At 45.7% G+C, this 24,644-nt stretch overlaps 1 protein-coding gene across 1 annotated transcript in view; it reads right to left on the bottom strand.

Moving 5' to 3' along the window:
- Positions 1–3: 3 nt before the first annotated feature.
- The window catches only part of CFAP52 (cilia and flagella associated protein 52), a 34,425-nt gene continuing 9,784 nt past the window's right edge, over positions 4–24,644 (bottom strand). Inside the window, exons 2-14 of the mRNA XM_078771772.1 lie at positions 20,179–20,378; positions 19,948–20,084; positions 18,560–18,691; positions 16,642–16,741; positions 16,364–16,480; positions 10,625–10,725; positions 10,265–10,435; positions 8,763–8,911; positions 3,803–3,948; positions 3,418–3,569; positions 1,837–1,939; positions 1,496–1,607; positions 4–317 (exon numbers count right to left, since the gene is read on the bottom strand). Coding sequence (XP_078627898.1) covers positions 136–317; positions 1,496–1,607; positions 1,837–1,939; positions 3,418–3,569; positions 3,803–3,948; positions 8,763–8,911; positions 10,265–10,435; positions 10,625–10,725; positions 16,364–16,480; positions 16,642–16,741; positions 18,560–18,691; positions 19,948–20,084; positions 20,179–20,378 — 1,802 coding nt within the window. The 3' untranslated portion in view covers positions 4–135. The remainder of the gene's footprint in view (positions 318–1,495; positions 1,608–1,836; positions 1,940–3,417; positions 3,570–3,802; positions 3,949–8,762; positions 8,912–10,264; positions 10,436–10,624; positions 10,726–16,363; positions 16,481–16,641; positions 16,742–18,559; positions 18,692–19,947; positions 20,085–20,178; positions 20,379–24,644) is intronic.

Below are 24,644 nucleotides of genomic sequence, written 5' to 3' on the forward strand. Positions count from 1 at the left end.
GTCTGTTGTGAAACACTTTTATTTGTAATAGTTACTGTGTAAATTTATAATTGTTCAAATAAAGGCAAATTGAAGGGATGGTATGGCGATGATAAAGCCAGGTCAAGGCGGTGTGGAGCGAATAAAATAACGAGTTCAGCCCGTGCCTGGAAATGGAAAGCGCCAGTGGAAGATGGCACCATCTGCGCTAACACTGATGAGGTGCTTGCCATCCGGGGAGATGCAAACCTGCGCCACAGCACCACCATGACCCTCGCCGATGTGCGTCATTTTTCCCTCGTCGTAAGCCCAGACACGAACAATATGGTCCTCTCCACCTGCAAGTGACCCCATGCCCCAGATCAGAGTGAGTAAGGGGGAGAGAGGCGGCATTCTATACCCGACTGCAGCTCATTTAAGTTTTGATCATAATAATTACAGTTGTATGAGCATGTATCTCCCTCATTGTCCTCCATCACTCGCCTCCTCATCGTTAATTAATTAATTAACTTCCTAAATGCAGACATTGAGGATCATGGTAAAACTGGATAACAAAAGACAGCTGGTAGACATACTGACAACATACTAGTGGAGTAAGAATGAAGAACTCGTCTTGCTGGTGATTGTGATTGTCTATCTACGGTGGCAGAAAAGTAGATAGATGAAATTGACAGGATGTGTAATTGAGGTATGCTAACCACTGTGGAAAGCAAGGAAAAGCTGAAATTTGGGCATTAACTCTTGATTGGAGCAAAAAAGGGAAGAGGCAGATCTCATTTGCAATCTTGAACTATCTATATAATAATAGCGTAAGGACTCGACTTTGTTATCCCTTTTACACCGCACCCAGTGACCCGATGCCCACGGCACTAATGGATTTACGATCTACAAACCGCGCTCTTTGTTTATCACGTACAGCCATACTCGAAAAATCTGAATTAGCCGACGTTGGGGCCCAAAAGCATTCGATTAACTGCCGATACGACGCCATCTTACGACGCCATCGTATTGGCGTCTGCTGGGCGAAGGCGAAGCAAGCCGTCCGCTGATTGGACAGGCGAAGGCGAAAGCAAGCCGTCCACTGAGTGGACAATCCAGAGTATGCATTTGTGCCGGTGTCGGCGATCGTTGTTCATATACGCACTTCATTCTCATCTTTCTTCCTAACTCTTACTCGGACAAGCAAATCCCCTATGCCATCCATAATGGTACACTCTATCATCTATCCATACACCACATCCTCCCTTCCGTGGATGTTCCACGGGTTTCGGCTAGTATGGTAATATTACTGTAAAAAATTTTTTTTAAATTTGAGCAGTTTGTCGTCATTTATCAACACCTGATGGTGCAGATGGCTGATCTATAAAAAAACGGCAGACATAATGTGATGAGAAACTTGACTACCACCAACTTTGGAAAATTGAGGGTGTTATCTGATTACAGCATTTGTTGTGTTCCCATCCCCCCCCCCCCCCCCCCCTACTTATGAGTGTATGACCGAGATGGCAATTAAAACCTGTCACAAAATGGCTGCCGCTGGGATTTATGTCCATTCCATTGATTATTCCATCATCTGATGCCTTGAGTTCCCGGATGAGTGAACCATCGTGCACCTGCCAGAAGCCAATCTGGGTCGTGAGGATAAATGATCAACAACAACAAAATATTTGAGGAATTGGTGAACACAGAGGTCAACACGACAGTTTAAAATTGAAGTTGCTATGCGAATGGGGGATTATCATGGATGTTTGTGATGACGGGAGAGAGATTATGTTGGAAATAACGAATGAAAGATCTTGCGTGGGCAGGTAGGGTGCACCTTTCATTAATCCCATAGGTATGTTCGTACCAACGAACCTTGCGGTCAGCACCACTGGTGACTATGTGAAATTCCTCGTGGTTGTAGCAGACGCATTTGAACATGGTATTGCTCATTACGATCTGCTTGCGTACGTAACGTCTGAAACAAACAAAGCTTTGGATGGTTATCTTTTTTCAGTAGCATCAAATTATCAAGAGTAAACACAGAAATGAATATTATAACTAAGTTGTTTGCATTTTCAAGGAAAAATACTTCAGCCTTATTTAAGGTATCTAATAGAAATAGGTCAGGTTACACTTGCAATGCAAGATTAATCAGAAGGAAGTCGCCCCCAAAGTTGTATATGATTTCAAAAGAAAGGCAAGTCTCAAGTTCATATTCCTCTGATTCTGATGTACCATTCTCTAGTACAGAGTATCGGCGCTGCCAAAGCAGTTCCTTAGCAATGGTTATACTAGGTGGTTTGTCATTGCCTTCCCAGCAGTAGTTAGGGCAGGAACTGGTAATTAATGTGTTTAACCTCCAACTAGTGTTGACAGACGCCCAGTTTAACCCAGTTTAACCTCCATCCAACGGATGGCACACACATTGAATCACCCTGCCTGGGAAACACTGGGGTGATAGTTAATAGCTGGGCCAAGATTCAAACACAGATTAGATAGCTTGGAGGCAATTATTTATGATTATTATATTTCTCGGTCGCACAAAAAAGACATTTTGTTCCCTGGTTCGTAACCATCTCTATAACTGTGCAAAATTTAAAATTCAACGAGGACAATTTTCAACTGTCATTGTTCATTTGCTGAGTCCAAATGAACAACTTTTCCCATCACATCACAGCCCCAGATTTACCCTTCAGGCATTTGCTGTAAACTTCGATTTGATTATTTTGTCAAAAGCTTCCTTGCTGCGACGCTGCGACTCTTCCTTGCTGCGATTTGGCAGATGATTTTGATTAAATGTGATTCTGGATTGTGATTTTCTGGTCTACTCTGGGATACAAAACGTAAACAGCTGGCGGAGGTATACTCTCTACCGAGTGCCATTCTCGTTTATGAAAATGTTTTTCGAGTTTGTTTTATCCTCAAAAATACACCGTAGTGAACACACATTCGTGTTAAAAGATTGGCCTTTAAAATCGTCCTCATGAAGGGGAACAGACATCAGTACAAACACACAAAAGACTGTTTTATATGGTAGATTTGTGTTTTTAGGGAAATAGGGGCACCTTTGGTGGTAGCTGGTAGGTATTACAAATCATATGTGGTAATCAATCAAATTATAAAAAAATTATAAAGTGCATTTTCATTAATGTTGCAGCACATTGCCCATCATAGGTGGGCCGAGAAGGGTGGAAGCCATTATCGACTCACTCCAGATCCCAGATGGTGGGTGGTGGAAGGAAATACTACAAGAAAACTGCTGCAAGACAATTTCACAGATACTCAAGATCCTACAAAGATGCGACGATTTGTCCTATAGTTTGGAATTATTTGCATGCAGAGAGAGTTGCAACAGGGAAGCCTGTGACAAAACAATCGAATCTTTAAATGGCACAAGCAATACAGATGGGCATCAACGATTGTGCCTGCTGGTGGAAGCAATTATCGACTCACTCTAGGTCCCAGATGATGCATGAGCCATCCGTACTGGCACTGACACACTCGTTCTTGCAAGCTGCTAGGCGGATACTCGACACGGTCGATTTGTGTTGCTTCATAGCATGAGCCAGATTCGCTTGATTGTGCAGTAATGTCCACACGCGCACCTGCACGCCACAGGAAGCCTTGTTTGATAGTCGTATGTTGTGTGGTGCATGTCTGTTTATGAGTTGTGTGGTATTGCCACTAGATCAATCGCTGTGTGATGTTATGAAGCCTTACCACATAAGAGTGTGGTGTTGCTTGTGCTCCGCAAAATGCAAAGTGATTAGATGCACCTACTGTCTAGTCATGGTGAACCATGGTGATGGTTAGATGCACATACTGTCCAAAGAAGTACCTGGCCTTCCCCGCCACCACTCACGATGCGTCGACAATCAGCAGTTATAGCAATTGCTGTGACACCCATGCTGTGAGCATCGTGCACAACCAATGACAGTCGTCCAGACTCTGGCAGGAAAAGCCGAATCTTCCCATCATCCCAAGCTGTTAGGATTGGGATAAAGAAGCTGCGATTATTGGGAACCCAACATGCTTTGCCCTTCTATTCTACCTGCCCATTATTTGGTCCCTTTTCATTATCTATATTTGCATTTTTGCACTTTATCCACAAGATTACTTTTCAATTTTTGTTTCACCAGCTGTGGAAACATTACAGTCTGAACGCCTCCTCCATAGGATGGGTCAGCAATCATTTGAATATAACAGTAAAGGAAATGTGGTCAACCCTGGACAAGTGAAATTTCGAATTTGATCCATATGCATGTAAGGGATAAGGGGTGGGGTCAAGTATGGATTACATAGGTGAAAATAAAGGTTGGCCTTGCTATCCTGGTCTGAGAAGCCAAATACAGGAAGGGGGAGTAAGGGAGGAATGGATGGAAGGTGGTGGCAGCATAATGCTCTGGAGATGTTTTTCAGCGGCAGAGATTGGGAGACTTGTAATGATAGAGGGAACAATGAATGGAGCCAAATACAGGTGAATCCTTGAGGAGAACCTGCTTCAGAGTGCAAGTGAAGATTTACGGTGTAACAGGACAATGCCCCAACCATACAGCCAAAGCAATACTGGAATGGCTTCAAGCCAAGAATGTGAAAGTTGTTGAGTTTAGCCCAGCCAAATCCCAGACTTGAATCCCATTGAGAATCTGTGCAAAGACTTGAAGATTGCTCTTCGCTGACGTTCCCCATATAATTGAGAGCTTGAGCAAATCTGCAAGGAATAATAGGAGAAACTCCCCAAATCCAGATGTGTAAAGCTGATACAGACAAACCCAAGAAGACTCAAAGCTGCAATCGCTTCCAAAGGCGCTTCTACAAAGTATTGACTCTGGGGATTGAATATTGTCATGTCCCCAGGGTTAAGACCCCTAGGTGACGAATGACTGAAACGAGCTTTAACTCCGAGGCATATTTCGAACCTATGTGGGATTATCTTTTCGCTTTACCTGATCGGACGGCGACATGGGGCTCTTATTACTCGACCCACAAATACAAATACAGGACTAGCAAAATCCACAATACAAGAATGAAATGCAAAAATAGAGGATTTAATGAAAATAATCGTGAAGCAATTGAAATGAATGTGAGATTAAAAAAAACTATTTCCTAATTTGAGACGTCTCCACTCAAACTCGTATACAAACAAGGGGGAAAGATTAAATAAATATAAATGATGTTCCTGCCGGCCGGCGCTTAACTCTGGTCTCAACGAGGGAGGTTGGCGTTCGTCGCCTCCAAACCACTGCCTGGGAAGCGCACTAACAAATGGTGCCGAAAACGCTCAGGCATGAACAAGCAGCCAACCGGCCCTTCCTCGCTTCCACCGCCAAGCGAGACACGGCTCTCTCCTCCCCCGAAAAGCACCACAGTCAACAACAACCCCTCCTCCGACGTTGCAAAAACTCCACAATCCTCCAAAAGTTCTCTGCACGAGCGCGCACGAGAGGAGCGACCATCCACCACGAAACCAGGACCACAAGTGGGCGAGAGAGGGGGAAATGCACCCTCCCCTCTTCTCGCTGACGTCATGCTCTAACCAATCTCCGTGCCCCACCAATCACGAAGGCCGGGGTGTGGCCTCCTCGTTACGAGTTGTCGGCGGGTGGAGTCTAATCTCTGTTCGGGAATGTTTTGATGGCGTCGTTCCCTTGCCGATTGGAAAATGCTGTTTCTGTCGGACCTGGCGGCGTGTGAGCTCATGAGTTCCATGACAGCGCTATTGTTGTTTTACTGAACCCTCGATTTCCTGCCTAGCCGAATGTAATAAAACCGAAGGGAAGACCAAAGGAGGCAAATTACACACTGGGGAATTAATCTTTGAGCCCTATAATTAACTAGCACAAAGCCACGCCCCTTATGGTGACATGCGAACGCTCTTACCCAGACCGACGGCCTACTTACGTACATCAAGATGGCTTCTTCGCGCCACTCGGAGCATGATAATCGATACAATTCTATCTCGACTAAGGTATTTCATTGTTTACCCCCACAAACGAAACAATATTTATGTAAATTAGACATTTCTGTATTTCATTTTCAATAAATTTGTACAAATTTTAAAAAACATGTATTCACTTTGTCATTATGGGGTATTTTGTGTCGATCAGAGGCAAAATGTGACTGGCTCTGGCAAAAGCAGACACTTTGGGGTAAAAATCAAATTTGAGATTTTGATATCGTCTGATTCCCCATGCTTTTCTCTTTCATTTGATATATACATTGTGTTAATTGATTGAAAATTAACTAAGTTATGGTATTTTAATGACAATTATATTTTCGCTTAAAAATAGAGATAATTAGGTTAAAAGTTCACAATGCAGTTTACATGCACAAATAATGTGCACACGTAGAGCTTTTCATTCATACCAAACATGTATATCAGGTATGCCAAACATGTATGTTAGGGATCTCCTTCGAATTACGATGTATGGCTCGTAGTAAAACTTCGAAATTTCGCGATCTCCGTGTCTTTTTGAGCACATTTTGAGAACGACATTTTAGATTCTTCGTCGAATTTCACAACTTTTCTGTTGTTTCTTTGAAAAATGTTTTGGTGCATAATAATCTAGAGAAGTTACTCTTTCTATCCATATAAAAATCTCAATTTGGTCCCTGTGGTCATATTTCGACTCTTCGGCTTTTTCGTGCTAAGAGAAATGCCCCCAAGTGTCTGCTTCTGCCAGAGCCAGTCACAAATATTTATATTTAATCCATTTTAAATTCAGGCTGTACACAACAAAATGTGAAAAAAGTCAAGGAGTGTGAATACTTTCTGAAGGCACTGTATGGTTTACCATTGCAGAACAATAGCACTTCGTATATTCAGTCCCCGCCCTTTTTTTAGGTAAGCATAAGTATTGGAACAAATGACTGATGGGTTTAAATCTTGGCTTTTGCCTTGGGAGTCTGCCGTTGGAGTCAGTAGGCATAAACCAATATGAAGACCAGATAACTGTCGATGAAAGAAAAGCAGGCAATTTGGAAGCTGAAAGAACGAAATAATTTAATTCAAACCAAAGCACAACAACTGGGCACAGCAAATACAACAATTTGGAATATCATGAAAAAGAAAGACACCTCTAGTGTACTTAGCAATAGACAACGGCCAGGTCGGCCAAGGAAAATTTTTTTTGCAGTTGATGACAGGACTAGAACGTCACTCTTCGACGTGACGTCGACCCACATGCCTCCGCCCACATTATTACATCATTATGCATACTTGTACCAAGTTTGGTTTAAATTCCTTCATCTGTCCTCAAGTATCACATTTTTTACCTGACATGATCTCTGACCTTTGATGCAGAAATCTCATCAGTTCATATTTACATCATAATATATACCGTACTAATACGAAGTTTGGTCAAAATCCCAACACTGGTTCACAAGTTAGCTCGGTAACATAATTTTTTTTATCAACCAGGACCTCTGACATTTGACCTCTTTACCCCATAATCGATTCAGTTCCTCTTTGAGTCATTATTTTGTAATCGCCCTCACTTTTCGCCTTTATTCGCTTTTTTAATTGGCTTTCTCCACAACCGCTTGAGAGATTGACACAAAACTTTCAACATAGCAGCACCTTCCTATGGAGTTTTTAAATTTTTTTTAACAAAGTTACATGATGATTGAATGGAAAATGTGGCTGGTGTTCCAAAAAGTCTGTTTTCTGTGGGCATGGAATGCAGGGTGTTTCACGTAGCAGGAATAAATGGCTTCAGCCTCTCGAATTCCGAGCCACTGACATACTAGTCAGGTTCACTATGTTAACAAATATAATTTCGTTCAAAATTTTGGGAGATTAGCAAACCTGTACATTTTTGGAATCATCAGAGCATGGAGAATCCGAAAATCAATGTTGGCATTTCCACAGACACCTGCATGGCCGCCATTTTGGATTTTCAAAATGGCCGCCATAAAATACATATTTTGCGCGATCTCGGCTTCTAGACAACCTAGAAACTTAATTAAATATGCTAATCCTATGTTTTCTGGGTCAATGAATCCAATAAAGGCCTCAAAATAGTGCTCAGGATTATAGAAAAGCAACAAAGGTAATTGAAAACCATTGTCTTTATATTTGTGATATAACTGTATTACATAATACATGATATTGCAAGTCCTTTGAAGTTATAGGTATGGGTTTATAAAGCAAGAAAGCAGCCCTGTTAGTATCAGATTGAACTATAAGTCCTATACACAGGATCTACGAGGTCTATCCCGTTCAGGAATATGCTTTTACAGATCTTCATCACTGTCCTGAGTGTCATTTTCGCAAAGGTTTCTACGCAAATGGCAACATTAATTTTTGGATTCCTCATGCTCTGAATATTCCAAAAATGTATAGTTTTGCTAATCTACCAAAATTTTGAATGAAAAAACATGGTGAACCTGACTATACATACACATATCAATTATTGTATGTAGGTTTGTTTGAACATTTTTTAACATCGATACATCAATTTTAGCACATTCGTTTCTGAATTCATTCTTTAGATGGTCAATAGTACGTGGTCTCGTGATATAAACCACTGATTTCAAATGTCCCCAAAGAAAAAAGTCGTGTTGTTAAATCTAGACAATGTGGGGGTCATTCCTTCGGTCCACAATGTCCTATCGACCTCAAAGACGTCGTCTCAAAAAAGATATCCCCTTTGATTTTAGACTTTTGAAACGCCCTGTATTACCTTGACATTGTTTTCTTCTCAAAGCCAAAATTCCCCCCAAATTATCAGTCCTGGCTTCTTTCGTCTTCATGTTTTATGGAATGACGATTATTTGTCAATGACAAGGGTACGAACCTGTTGCAATGAAGTGACCGTCTGGTGAGAAGACGAGTGCATGGCACGTCAGGTTGGGTATGGTGATGCGCAGAAGCTCTCGGCCACTCGGTAAGTACCACACACGCACACTTCCAAGCGAACACGTCCCAAACAGCTCTCCAGAGGCACTGTGTACATGTGTGCGACACAATGATCATGGGAACTGTGGCTCGCACTTTAAATTGATAAATGACGTCAGCATTAAGGGCAGCAAACTAGAGGAGGTTTCAACTAATTACTCCTCAGGCGAGGGTAATAAGAACGAATAAACATCTCTCGGCAATTTCCCGGCTGTGTTATTTGGGCGGTGTATGATATACAGTGCCGCGAATCTCCGGCGACTTCGTCGGCGAATGCATAAAAAAAAAAAAACCTGCCCAAGGTAGAGCAGGAGATATTAAAAGGTAAAACGACTGAATTTGGGAATTGACTTGATTTCACATCGACTGATTTTGTCCTGGGTCTTGACCTAATAAACGTTACCAAGGTTTACTTAGGCTCAGCTAAAAGTTGCTTAGATCCATTGAAAAGATAGAGATTATAAACCACAAACACATTTGATTACCTTTTGAAACAGCAGCTACTGTTGTTTAACAGTAACACTAAACTGAAAGGGAGGAAACCCGGGGTGTGTTTCGTTGCCAAGTAGCTAGCTAGCGCTTGCCAATCCTGCCGTTCCTTATCAACGGTTTTGAATGGAGTGCTTACTCGAATACTTAAGCCACTTGGGGAGCGCTCCCCACGAAACTTGGTAAATGAACAGACCCCCGATGTTCTTGAGGGCCGATCATAGATCTACTGTAATCTATATACCCCAGAAAGGAATAACCCTTCCTGCCGCTCCCGTAGGGAATGGGTTTACTCGTTTCTGAAGTGCATGTGCCACCTAATATCCGCCATTATCTCTATCACAAACACTTCTCCTTTTAGCAATAGATGCAAACACATAATATAATCTCCCTTGTGGCCTCAAACCAAACAAACAATATATTTATAACAGTTCTCACAGCTCACACTCCCTCCCTTCCCCTCCACCCCCCCTCCCTAACATGATTAATAGTAAATATGATTTTAAAAGTTTATTTCAAAACTTACCCTGTGTATTTACATGCCCCAGATATGACCTGCCCATCGATATTCAGAAGCACCCAAACCAGATACGTTGTCTCCCTCCAACTCTTTTGTTTTGCAGAGGCACACCCTAACTTTCTCTCAGCTACTTTTCCAAGTAGTTTCGGCTTCTTTTATAAGCTTTGTGAGACATTTTAGGTAACAGTCCTTATCACACACATATGATAGAAGTTCACATACCCTGAAGATCGCTATTTCTACGAACTTTTGTGCATGCACCCTGAGCATTCTGGTTGGTGGATTACGTCATTTTTAAAGTCTCATATTTAGCCCACAACTATGCATGGCATCTCCATCAGCATACACTAAAAATAATCTATATATCACATGTGCAAAATGACAAGCCTTACCGTGGGAAGGCGATGTCATTGACTGGTTGTCCATGGCAGCTGGAAAACAGCTTGAACTCCAGATTTGGCAGCTCAACCTGGTACACATAACCAGCTGCTGTCCCCACCATCAACCTCTTACCTTCGTTACACATGACCACTGACTGCACAGAACCTTCCATCATTATTCTCCTGCAGACATTAATTCAGAAGACTCAATAAAATTCCAAAAGCAATGTGTTAAAACCCAATATGCAAGAGGTAAAAAGATTTACAAATCTCATCGCAATACTTAATAGTTATAATAAAAATACACAAGTGTGATGATGTCAAAATAGGTTCACGAACATAGACAGTCAGAATGATCATGGTCTCACTCACTGCTGATGTTTCATCTTGACTGGGTGGCACACTGCCAACGTTCCATCACCAGCTCCAATGCAGAGCTGTCCATCAGGAAGCAAATGCAAAGCCGTCACACCCTGCCATGTATGACAACCAGAGTGATAGTGGAAAGGCACATTAGTAAGGGGGTTTCCAGAGAGGCCAAGGTGGTCAAGGGACTGTTGTAAAGAATTATAACAGCAGGAAACAGAAGGCTTTGTGCAAAACCAAAATAAGTATCGTTTGGCGAGGGTTCGTTTATTCTCAGCTCTCCATGCTCTCCATCGAAATCGAAGTTAAGTAATTGTTCCCATTTGTATTTTCGTTATAACTATTTATTTTATGGTGTATATATTGTCTCCCGACGAAGATTTTCGGTGCAAATCTTTCATACCTGTATTGAAAATCGTGTTAATTCGGGTCGTGTTTTGAGTCCTTGTAGTTGTACAGTGAACACTGTACAACCTTGAGGCTTTGTTTTTCTCTCAGCGGTCCGTGTTTTTGTGATCCAATAACTTTCGTTCTCTGTTTTCCCAATCTTTTCACCCCATAGCCCTCTTCCTTGTGTAAATCACAACTCAAAAAAATCCAAAAAAAAAACATTTCCTTCTCTGTTCTCATTCGTTTATTCATTCTTATTCGTTCGGTCGTTCGTTCTTCGACCACGTGTTTCTCCCCCATTTCCCCAGATAGATTGTCAAATTTCAACTCGTTATTTTATCGTCCATGCGTTATTGTTTTGATTATAGTTACTTTTGGTTTGAATTTCCTGTAACTTGTAATTATTTAATCGTGTTCTGCTCCTCGTGTGCGGCCTTGTAGTTGTACCCCCGTCGGTGTTTGTTATCTTAATCGTGTTTTGCTTGGCTCTTAGTTTTTTTCCCTTCTACCCCGAACATAATACTCTGTCTAACGTTCTAAATCCCCACCTCCCCCCCCCCACCCCCCCCAAAAAAAACAAACAAACAAAAAAAAAACATTTATTTTCCTTTCTCCACGTGTACTGTTGACTCATCCTGTATTTTCTGTCCAGGTGTGCTGTTCGCCCCGCCCCCATTAACTCCTTGCCATCCACCGTTTGCCCTTCACGTGACTCGTGGTGGTCCCTCTCGGCTCTCCCCCCGTTGGTATTTTTGTGCACATAAGATTGTTCACGGTTCTGTTTAAATATTATTTAAATATGTATAACCTTTCCCCTTCAGTGTTTTACTCAGTGGTATTTTACAACACGCTGTTTTTCTTCCTATTTAAAAGGCTTTTCTCAATTTCCTCTCCAACTCATTCCACCTCAAAAAAAAGAAATTCAATATCTTATACGTCTCCCTCACTACATGGTCTAAATTCACATTCATTCCATCCCTCCTCCATCATTCTGAACCGGATTGCTAACTTGAAAATCACAACAAACCCAATTTGTTTTCAATGTTCGTCTTTCATTAATCATCCACTTTCTAAACTCCCCTCTTGCCCCTCCCATCCAAATCCCTCCCCTTGCACCTACACTCCTAAACTCCCCCCTTGCCCCACCACTCTTAAACTCCCCCCCTACTCCTCCACTCCTGAACTCCCCCCTTGCCCTTCCACTCCTGAACTCCCCCCTTGCCCTTCCCCTCCTAAACTCCCCCCTCACTCCTCCCCTTCAAAACTCCCCCCCAACCCCTCCCATTCAAATCTCCCCCCATACCATTCCCCTCCAATTCTCCCTCCTCCCCCCTCCTCCTCAAAGCTGCCTCCTCCCCACTTCGTCTCCCTTCTATCTCATACCTCCACCCCCACCAACCTTCTTCTTTCCTCTGCCCCCCCTCAAACAACCCCTCTCTGTGCCTCATCCCTTCACCTTCAAACCTTTCATCCTCCTCATCCTTCCCTTTCTTGGAACTCTTCTGCAATCGCTGACACACTAACAACTGCTCTCCCTACCTCCCCCTCTCATCCTTCATCTTACCCTACTCCTCCCCTCCCCTGTCCTGTACCCGATGCTCCCCCTCTCTCTTCATTAACGGTATGGACCTCAAACATCCGGGGCCTTCGCTCAAACCTGACTGATCTCTCCATACAGGTTGCTTCTGACAATCCAGACTTGATCTGCTTAACAGAGACTTTCCTCCTTCAAGATGTCTCTGATTCCTTAATATCTCTTCCTGGTTACTCCCTCCTCATGGTATGATAGACCTGAGCCTCGGCCTGGTGGTGGGGTGGCTATCTTTATCAAAAACTCTCTTCCTCACTCTCCTTGCACTGCCCTCTCTCCTCCTCACCCCCAGGAGTACCTCTGGCTACGGCTTCCTCTCCGCTCCCACCTTTTGTTCATATGTGTTCTGTACCGTCCCCCAAACAGTGATGACTCCATCTACATTTCACTGTCTGACAACATGGACCAACTTCTATCCACTCATCCAAACTCTCTCTTCCTCATATGTGGTGACTTCAATTGTCATCATGCCACCTGGTTGGGTGTGGGTTCCTCTCTCACCAGTCATGGCACCTCAGCAAAGGACTTCTGTGACTCACTGGGATTGACACAATCTGTCAATTTCCCGACCCGGATCTCAGCCAATGGAGTATCTTCTCTTCTAGACTTGGTTATGACTAACTTCCCTGCTAATGTCTGCTGCTCTTCTTCTGCTCCAATCGGTTCTTCTGATCATGTGCTTGTCAAAGTGGACATCTCTCTGGCCATTCTCAGAGAGCCTCCTCAGCGTCGACGAGTCAGGCATTTCACTCAGGCCGACTGGGACGGTCTTCAAGCAGCCATCAATCGTCTGGATTGGTCTCCCATCTCCACTGCCTCTGACATCAATTCTTCCTGGGAATTCTTCCAAAGCAAACTGATCTCTCTCATGCACAGATTTATCCCATCTCGCCTTCAGTTGTCTTACCCTTCCTCCCGTCCATGGTACACTGAATCTTGTGGTGAGGCAGTTGCCCTGAAACAACTTGCCTTTGCCTCTTGGAAGGCTAATCCAACTGAAGGAAATCTCAGTTCCTTTCACCAAGCTTGGAACAAGTGTGTGTCTACCCTCAGGAGTGCCAGGAAGCACTATCTCTCCTCACTCAAGAATGAACTCTCAAACCTGTCTCCTTCCTCCAAATCATGGTGGCGTCTGGTCAAATCCGTTTCTGGTGTTTGTTCCCCCTCCATCCCCTCCCTTACCTCAAATGGCCACACAGTTGACATCGCACGTGACAAAGCCGAATGCCTCAACTCTGTGTTTGCCTCAAAATCCTTAGTCCCAAACCCATCTCTCTCTGTTCCCACCTTTCCCAGTCGAACCAAACTGCTCCTGGACTCTGTGACCTTCTCTCCTGACAAGGTGGAGGAGTTTTTGTCAAACCTCGACTCTGATTCTGCAACTGGACCAGATGGCATCAGCCCACGGGTCCTAAAATCCTGCTCTGCCGCTCTACCTCACCCTCTCTCTGTTCTTTTCACCCTATCTTTTGCTCAAGGTCATCTGCCAGCATCCTGGAAATCAGCAAACATTACCGCTTTACACAAAAAAGGTGCAAAAACAGATCCTTGCAACTACAGACCAATCAGCCTGCTCCCAATTATCAGCAAAGTCATGGAATCCATCATTGCTTCGGATATGAAATCTTTCCTCTTCTCCAATGGCTTGATCTCTGATCATCAATTTGGTTTCAGACCAGGTCACTCTACTCTGGACATGCTGCTTCTGCTGTCTCAACAATGGATGGAGGTCCTCAATGCCAAACAGGAAATCAGAGCTGTCTCCCTTGACATATCACGTGCCTTCGATACGGTCTGGCACCCAGCTCTGCTCACCAAACTCTCCTCCTATGGTATCCATGGAAATCTCCATGCATGGCTTGCGGACTTCCTCTCTGGTCGTAGTCAACGTGTGGCCCTGAATGGATTTCTCTCATCTCCCCTTCCCGTTCAGGCTGGAGTTCCCCAAGGCAGTGTGCTGGGCCCTGTGCTTTTTCTGGTCTTTATCAATGATCTCTCCGACTCTCGGGAAAATCCTCTGTATCTCTTTGCTGATGACTCCACTCTCTGCCGCTCCATTCCTCTTCCCTCAGATCGGCAGTCTGCAGCCTCCTCACTCTCTGAAGACCTGGACAAAATCACAGACTGGTCAAACATGTGGAACATGTCTTTCAATCCTGACAAATCTCACACTCTTACTATGTCTCTCCGAAAAGATCGACTGGACAACCCTCCCATCTACTTTCTCAACAATCCTCTCCAAGAAGTTCTGTCGCTCAAGCTTTTGGGTCTCACCATCTGCCATGATCTTTCTTGGGAAAACCACATTTCCAAGCTGGCCTCCAAAGCCAGTCGCCGACTGGGCATCCTCCGTCGTGCGAAGTCCTTCCTAGGCACACCTGAGCTCCTCACCACATACAAGGCTTTCATCCGCAGCTCAATGGAATACTGTTCTCCCCTATGGGCTGGTGCTCCTGCCTCACACCTGGCTCGGCTTCACGCTGTTGAATCCAAAGCTTTCAGAATCATTGGAATCTCCCGCGATGAAGCTATCTCTGAGGGCCTTTCACTCACTCACCGCAGGCAGGTAGGTGGTCTTTCTGTCTTCTACCGACTCCTCTCCGGCCTTGCTCCCCCAGCTCTCTCTGTGCTCTGTCCCCCAAATATTCCTACAGGTCGCACAAGATCTGCCAGCCACCCTCTGATGGTTAAACTGCCGAAATCTCGGCTCTCTGCTCACCTTCACTCTTTCATTCCTCTTTTCTCCCGCCTGTGGAACAAACTCCCACACTCACTTCAATCACACTCCTCCCTCCAGGTCTTCAAAACAGCTGTTCACCACCATCTCTTATCTTCCCCCATCCAAAACCTTGATCTTTTCTACCCCCACTAATTCACCCCAGATCCACCTTGTTTGAAATTCCAACTTCTTTCCTGGAAGTCTTGGCAGTGTCCATATGTTTTATACCTCTCCCACCCCCCCCCCCCCCCCTTCCCATGCCTCCCCCCCAAAGCCCTCTCCCTCCCACAGTTCTCTCGATGTCTCCATGTCTCTCGGTCCCTGCTCTCAAATGTTGTGTTTGTGTCCTTCCCCCTCTCTCCCCATCTTGTCTACCGCTCCCGATGTTATTTGTTTTGTGTGTCTGTTTGTCTTTCTGTGTGATTAATGTTCGCTCTTTCACGAGCCTCGATCTTGTATACAAAAAAAAAAAAAAAAAAAAAAAAAAAAAGTAGTTGGAGAAAATGTTATTGAGGATGAGTAATGGAGTTCATGAACAGCTGCAGAGAATAAACAGTAAGTTGACCGCATAGTTTGAGCAAAACCCATATTGAGATGATGGATAAGTTTAAAAGAGGGTGATACTGAGTAATACTGGGTACTGAGTACTGAGTACGGAATAATACTGAGTTCCCTTCCAAAAAACTTTAATGCAGGAAGTTATTAGGCTTATCAAACCTGCCCAATTGTTGCCAACCTATGGTTAGTTTATCGGTACTCTATCCTTTTCAAACGTTGAGCGTAGAGCAAGAAGCGGCATTTTAAAGACCTTTGGTATGACTCGGCCGGGGATTGGGTTTGAACCACCAACCTCCACGACTCAGACCTCCTAGACCGAGATTAACCATTACCCCACGTGTCTGGGTTGTGAGGCTTTGCCATCAAAGCCAAACAGATCAAGAGGGACCACTGCAGAATCAAGTGCGATTTGAGACCGGAGAGTGAGAATGTCTGCCAAAGAAATGGATGGTGGGCGTTAAGAGTATGAGCATGGTGTGCATCAGACCTGGCTGAATTTGTTGGTTGATGGGTTGCAACTGATGAGGCGATGCGTTTTCAGGTTCACACAAAGCACATCTCCACTGCTTGTTCCACAAAAGAAAAACTCGTCCGACTTCTCCACCTGACCATCGAGGAAGGACACAAGATCGAAACTGAAAAATGATTGTGCATTGCATTTGAGTCCAGTGGCATCTCTGGATTCCTGTCTCTGTATCTTCGTCTTTTCAGCTATGTCTTTATATTATACATGCAATTAAATCCTCTGCAGCTGTGCAAACGTACCTCCAGACAACAGACGCTTCTCTTGAGTTGTCCCACTTGGCAGTTTGTTGGATGGATCTTTCGATTGTTGCGGTCCAACTCCCATACACAAAGGTTTCCACTTGTTCGAAAAATGAGGGAAATTACAAGAGGGAGGGTAAAATTGAAATAAAATTTTCACTGAATAAAGGGCCACTATTTTGGAGCTTCTTCTCATTGACTGTATCATAGAAAAATACGGTATTTCCTCAATTATGGGCCTGGTGGTCATGTAGTGGATAATGGCCTGGCATCCTTGAGGATACACAGTCAAATCTAGTGAAAAACAGCGGTACTAACCATTTGATTTTACGCATCTGGAAAATCCAACTGGTCTCAGGAGAATGACCATGTCACGATGACATTGTCCATCAAAAACCAGATAGTTCATCAATGAGACCTTAGGGGAGAAAATAATCCGCCCAAAGTGCCCATATTTGGTCTATGTGTGGTACCAGCCATTCCACTCACTTTAGTTTACTCTTCATGCTCTCAGGATAATATGGGGTTGGCAATAAAATGGGGCTGACATGATGAGGTACGCACCCTCACCTCTAAGCTCTCTAGCCTGGGTTTAAATGCCGACCTAGCTATACACTGTCATCCCGGTGTTTCACAGGCAGGGTGAATGATTCATCAATGTGTGTGCCATCTCTTGGATGGATGCTAAACTGGCATCCGGTCTGCCGACATTAGCTGATGGACGTTAAATATCCCACGGTGTCCTTCGCAAAGATTAGGCAAACTATCGCCTGCACCCTCAATAAAATACAAATTCCTGCAATGCTGGGAAAGCAACAGCAAACCACCCAGCATAACCCTTGCCAAGAAAGGGGGCCAGTACTCGGACAGAACAGAATACGGAGACACTAAAATGCGGTAATGCAAACAAATTCCTCAAAACAAATAAGAACAAGTACAGATACATTCAAAGTACACCGCCCCCATTGCCAAATAAATAAATAACATTCTCTAGTGCGGCATTGTTGGGGCACCTTGGGCGCCCGGCAATAACGCCATGCAGCGCATAGAGACGGTATTGGGAGGGAGAGGTGTATAATGAATTGATTGATTAATTGTGAAATTAAAATAAATATATAATAATCGTAAAATAAATAATTTCTTAATCAATTGGCTAATAGCATACCTAAACAACCAGTGTTTCATCCGAATCTGTAACTTTTTGAAAACTAATTAAATAATTAATTAATCAAAAATTAAATAATTAATCGATTAATTGATTAATCCATAAATCCAACATATCCTTTATAGCCACATCACTTGGTCACTATTGTGTCCGAATATTAGCTTCCTAGCTCAAAGGGTGCCTGAGATATTGCCCAGATGAGAAAGAAAATAAATAAGTGATTAATAACGAAAATAAATAAATAATAATTGTAAGATAATTAAATTATTAATCAATTGGCTAATATAATACCTAAAGCACCACCGTTTCATCCCAATCTGTAACTCGAAAAAAAGAATTGATGAAGTCATTAATCAAATAATTAATTGATTAATCAATAACTCAAAAATACAATTTACAGCCAAATCACTTGATCATTGTCATTTAAAATTAATTGATGAATCAAAAAACAAAAAATCCAGTTTTTGCCAAAGCACGTGCACACCATTGTGCTAAATTTCAGCTTCTTAGCTCAAAGGATGGCTGAGATATCGCCCGGACAGACAAACAAACAAGGAACCGGAGTGAAAACCGAGTACTCCCTTTCAGCGCGCGTCATTGCCGGACCCCCTTCGGTGCCCGGCAATGACGTCATGCAGCGCCTGGAGATGCATAGGAAAGGAGCAGTGTACAAAAACCTATTGCATTTTATTTCCATTATACTTTTATTGTTTCTGCATGCTGCCTCTATTTATGGCACACAAAATATTGTACCTCATGCCACCCACAATGAAGCTGTTGTCATTATGGTTGCTGTAGCAAAGCGTGAGGGCATAACCAGCAATACCAGTCGAAGCCTCACTCCCACAAAGTGCCTCGCCTTGCTCCACGTCCCACACCACCACCCTGAAGGGACAGATGAGTAACACATTAACACGGTGAACAAATAGATGTTGGTTATGATGTCACTTTGGAGGTGATAACATGATATATCGTCCACCATATTGCATATATTATTTTGTTTATTTCATATTATTTTGTTCCCTTCCTCGATGTTCCCTCTGTCCTTAAAAGTCTTCCAGTCCCTTGCGCTGAAAAGCATCCCCATATCATGATGCTGCCACCACCATGCTTCACGGTAAGGATGGAGTTAGATAGGAGATGCAGTTTCCGCCAGACATATCACTTTGCATTCAGGCCAAAGAGTTCAATTTTAATCCCATCAGACAACAGAATATTTTGCCTCATGCTCTCACAGTCTTTCACGTGCATTTTTGCAAACTCCAGGTGTGCTGTCATGTGCCTTTTTTCAGGAGTGGTTTCCTTCAAGCCACTCTCCCTTAAAACATAGATTAGCAAAGGGCTGCAGAGACCGTTGTCCTTCCAGCAGGTTCTATCGTCACAATCCTGACCGCAAACCTTATTGTTGATGAGCAGGGCAGAGACAATGTGTCAGCGTGGCAGGTGACACTTGTTGTTAACAGGTTGTGCAGAAATTGCTGGGGTGAGACTCAATCTGTGCCTTGCCTCTTAGTCAAGTGAGGGGGTTCAATCTGTATGTGTGTATATATATATATACTAGGGCATGCCCGTACTATATATATGCCCGTACTATATATATATCTAAAATTATATCCCCCCCCCCTCTATTTACATGAAATGGTTTGGTCCATTCGCAACGCCAAAGCGAACGGCGAACGGCTTGCGAGTACAGTGACAATCCCCCCCCCCTCTATTTACATGAAATGGTTTGGTCCATTCGCAACGACCACAGAACCCCCCCCTCTATTTACATGAAATGGTTTGGTCCATTCGCAACGCCAAAGCGAACGGCGAACGGCTAAATCGCCATAGCTCGGTAACTACTTGTCCGATTAATATGAAACCTTGAAAAGGCACATCCTCGGGTCCCCAGCAATATACCTGGCAAGTTTAAAGTATATCGGACCCGTGGTTGTCGAGAAACAGCGGTCACAAACAAACATACACACACACAGAGATTAGTGGAATTATAGATAGATATATATGTATGTCCCCCCCCCTCTATGTATGATATATATGTATGTATGTGCATGAAGCATAAAAAATTATTTTGCCTTAAATTTTTGATAACTACACAAAATGTGATTATAGTCCTGTGCAAAATCCTTGTTCTGACAAACCTGTCGTCATCTTGTCCACCAATGGATGCCAAATAGAGGTCATTGGGTGAGATGGCAATGCATTGAACCTTCACCGTATGGAGAGACACTCGAAAATGCAGCTTCCGTTCTGCAAATTTCCACAAGATAATGTCTGCCTGAAAGATGATAACCAGGCACGAAGTAAGGCATGTAGGTGGAGCAAAGATCGAAAAACATAACATTAATGAAACCGATGAACTCGTCCATCACCTTGAAACCCATGCGTGTGAGTTGTCCAGATGCCAAAAGATGCCCCGACCGAGAACAACAAAGGCACGAAACAGAGTTGGAATGGCCATGTAGGAAATTCTGCTTCCCACTGCCCAACTCTTGTATGACGATGCTGCAACCTAATGGGAACACTATGTGTTCACCACCAGGGTGTGCAATCAACCCACTGGGAACATTACCTGGAGATTGGGAGAGTGTCAAGATATACAAGGATGTTGAAGGAACTTTTGTGCACATTATGCCTGCACTGTATCAACATCACACAAATTCAATCTCAGTCCATCTGCTTCATTTCACTGGGAGCTGGGGAGTTGTCAGGTGAAGGAATGGAGGATTTTTCTCATGAAGATGAAGCACTGCTGTTTTTGCAATGAATACATGAAGATAAATTATTCGGCTTAAAAAACAAACAAACACAAATGCACAAGACATACCGGTATATGGATCACAAAGGCAATACATGATTGTCTCCACAATAATTGGTGGGAAATTCACAATGTTGCATGGTTGCATGGACTTAATGGTCAATTTTTGCATTAAAAGATGTAACGTAGATATTTTCATGTTGATCAGATATAGTAATCCTCGGTTTTTGAAAGCACTTTAATTTCAGGCTGGAAATCAAGGAAGGAGCAAAGTGCCCCTCCCTTTGTATGAAATCGTTTCTCTGTATGCAACTTCAACATAAGAAGCGGCGCACAAATGAAATCGGCTGCAAGTTTCAGAAGTAAATGCTTTGTACGTCGACGTAATACGTTCAAATTTTCAGCAATTTCCATTTACATTTCTGAATTCTTGAGTTTTATTGAGAAAACCCTCAAATCCACATTGGTGTCTGTCTGTCCGTCCGTCCAAAATGTGTCGGCAGGTCCACCCATATTATCTCAAAGGCTATACATTTAAACTAGCTGAAATTTGGAATATACAACTGCCAATACGTCTAATTAATGACTTTCAAACCAAATTCCACGTAAGTGCCATAGTTTTTGCTTTAAAAATTTATATATATATATATACACACACACATGCACACACACACACACACACACACAAACACACACACACAAACACACACTTTACACCTCTTTAATATATTATTGGAAAGTCATGTCCAGTCATGCCGCCAACAATGTTTTGCTACTTGCGGTGCAATTTTTGTTGGGCCATAAAGGCCATGAAGACGTTTTTGGGCAATCTATGTGGGTCCTACTGGTCGCAAGACTCACGGTCTGGAGACGCCACATGGGCCATTATTGAAAGGCCAAATGGGCCATTGCTTTTCACCGGGTGATGACAGGCCCTGCAGTCACCGGGGACACTCGTAGTGCCGGGACCTAGGACCCTCATAGACAGGTAGGGAGGCGCTACTATGTAGGGGAACCAAATAATGAACTTTGAAGACTCAATTTGAGCAAGAATAAAGAGAACCCCCCCCCCCCCCCCAGTACAACCACCCCCAGCCCAACCACAGGTTTTTATTTTAAAAATACATCCTGGTTTATGTATTAATGAGAGAATGAATAGGGTTGGTGGAACAATACATTAGATGAAGGATTAACTTTTTGTTTAATTATTGCATGTGGGTTTAGACTAGGGTGGGGAGTTGTACTTAATGTACGTTAAGTAGAGACAGAGCTCATGCTGATCCCCCTTCTGGACGCAGACTCGGGATAATCTGAAGAAGGAAGGTGGGGTAGTTTTGTGGGAATACTTTATAGGGGGTAACTTTGCATAGTTTCGGGTAGTTGTCTCCCATATTGCATTTAATAGCATAAGTGTGATATAATCATGCTATCATGATCTAGGTGTGTCCTGCCTAGAGTGCGCCTATTGCGCCTATTGTGGGCGGAGCCACGCCCGAAAAAGATGTCTTTTCAGGGGGTTGTGGCGGACACGATGGCTCGCTGGCGCAGTGACGTAATTCCGCGCACCAGTGGGTCTCGGCCACGCCCCAGGTGAGGCGTGGCCTCCGGATATACACACAGGCTCGCAGCCCGGAGCACGGCAGTGCTGACGAGTGAGCAAGCAATAAAGAGCTCGACCTAACCCAAAGCGTTGTGGCCTACCTTTATTTAACGTGTGTGCCCAGCTCCACACTACACTGGTGGACCTTCCCGTACTCGGCGACACACGACCGTCCGCCCGCATGGATTACATGCTGTCCCTGCTCGGCGACGGCCACGCGGATTTCCTCTTCCGTGCTCTCTTCCTCCGCCAGCTACCTGTACAGGTGCGACTCGCGCTCGCCGGTTCGACCATTACGGAACCGCGCGCCCTGGCCAGGGAGGCGGACAAGTTTTTCGCGGCCCACGACGCACGGCCGGCATACAGCACGGCCGTCGTGGATCCCGGCGCCACGCACGGCGCGAGTGGTTCGGATCGCCACATCGCATGGCGTTCGGATCCTCCCGAATACGGCGTAGGTTTGGCGGATCGCCACGTGGCATGGCGTTCGGATCCTCCCGAACACGGCGTAGGTTTGGCGGATCCGCGCGTGGCCGCCACCACGCCCCGCCCACCACCGTCGTCACGACCGGCGCGTCAACCACCACCGGGCCAGACCTGGTGCCAGTTCCATACCAGGTTCGGCCACAAGGCCAGGTCCTGCCGCCCGCCTTGTACTTTTGGCAGGTCGGGAAACGGCCAGGCCGGCACTCGCTTGCTGCCATGAGCGTCGGCCAAACTGGCAGCCTTCTGTTCATAACAGACACCTCCTCGGGTGGTCGCTTCCTGTGCGACACGGGAGCGCAGGTTGAGCGTCCTCCCCGCCTCTGCGTCCGACAGGCAAGCTGCGGGCCGGGGCCCCGCTTTGCTTGCCGCCAACGGCACGCCCATCCGCACGTTCCGGAAGCGTCGTCTCTCGCTGCGGTTCGGGAGGCAGCGCTTTCAGTGGATGTTCGTTACCGCTAGTGTCCCCATGGGCCTACTCGGAGCGGACTTCCTCTGTGCGCATGGGCTGCTGGTGGACGTGAGGCACAGACGCCTTGTTCAAGCCGAAACCTTCAGCTCGCTCGCTTGCGCGCTGAGCAGTTCGTTGAGCAGCTCCCTGGGCGGCTCACCGAGCGGCTCACCAAGCGGCTTGCTGAGCGGTTCGGTCCCGGCAAGGTTGGTCTGCACGCTTCCGGCAGCGGACGAGTTCACCCGCCTCCTCGCCAGTTTCCCGGCCCTCACGCGGCCCACCTTCTCGGCGGTGGCCATCAAGCACGGGGTGGATCATCACATCCCCACCGTCGGGCCACCGGTCTATGCCCGGGCGCGCCGCCTCGACCCGGCGAAGCTCGCCATGGCGCAGGAGGAGTTCGCCACGCTGGAGCGGCTGGGCATCGTCCGGCGCTCCAACAGCGCATGGGCATCGCCGCTGCACATTGTGCCCAAGCCTGGCGGCGGGTGGCAGCCATGCGGAGACTACCGCCGCCTCAACGATGCTACCACCCCCGACCGCTACCCGGTCCCTCACATCCAGGACTTTTCCGCCCGGTTGGCGAAAATGTCCCTCTTCTCCAAGGTGGACCTCGTCCGCGGATACCACCAGGTCCCCGTCAGGCCGGAGGACATACCGAAGACGGCCGTCATCACACCATTCGGCCTCTTTGAGTTTCTGCGGATGCCCTTCGGGTTGAAGAATGCGGCCCAGGCGTTCCAGCGGCTGATGGACAGCCTCTTGCGCGACTTGGACTTCGTGTACGTCTACCTGGACGACATCCTCGTCGCAAGCGCGTCCCGTGAGGAGCACCTCCGCCATCTCCGCACGCTCTTCGAACGCCTGGGCCGGCATGGCCTGATCATCAACCCCGCCAAGTACCGGTTCGGCATCACCGAAATCGACCTTTTGGGGCACCGCATCACCAGGCACGGGGCCATCCCCTTACTGGCCAAGGTGGAGGCGGTCAGGGGTTTTCCGCGCCCCCGCACGATCAAGGGGCTCCAGGAGTTCCTGGCCATGGTGAACTTTTATCACCGTTTCCTGCCCCGCATCGCCCAGCTCCTGCGCCCCCTGCACGAGGCCCTCCGGGGGAAGCCGGGCAAAGGCGACGTTGCCTGGACCGAGCAGATGGACGCGGCGTTCACGGGCGCGAAGCTCGCCTTGGCAAACGCCACCATGCTCACGCACCCGGCGCCCGATGCACCGATCGCCCTCACCACCGACGCGTCAGACTACGCGGTGGGCGCGGTGCACGAGCAATGGGTGAAGGGAGCTTGGCAGCCGCTGGCGTTTTTTAGCCGGCAGCTCCGCCCGCACGAACGGCGGTACAGTACCTTCGACCGCGAGCTGCTCGGGCTCCACCTGGCGGTCCGGCACTTCCGCCATCTGCTCGAGGGCCGCCCGTTCGCAGCCTTCGTCGACCACAAGCCCCTGGTCTTCGCGATGGCCAAGGTCGCCGAGCCGTGGTCGGCCCGGCAGCAGCGTCACCTCTCGGCCATGTCCGAGTACACGGCGGACATCC

Source organism: Myxine glutinosa, chromosome 1 (genome assembly GCF_964187855.1).
Source record: "Myxine glutinosa chromosome 1, kmMyxGlut1.1, whole genome shotgun sequence".
NCBI classification, from domain to species: Eukaryota; Metazoa; Chordata; class Myxini; order Myxiniformes; family Myxinidae; genus Myxine; species Myxine glutinosa.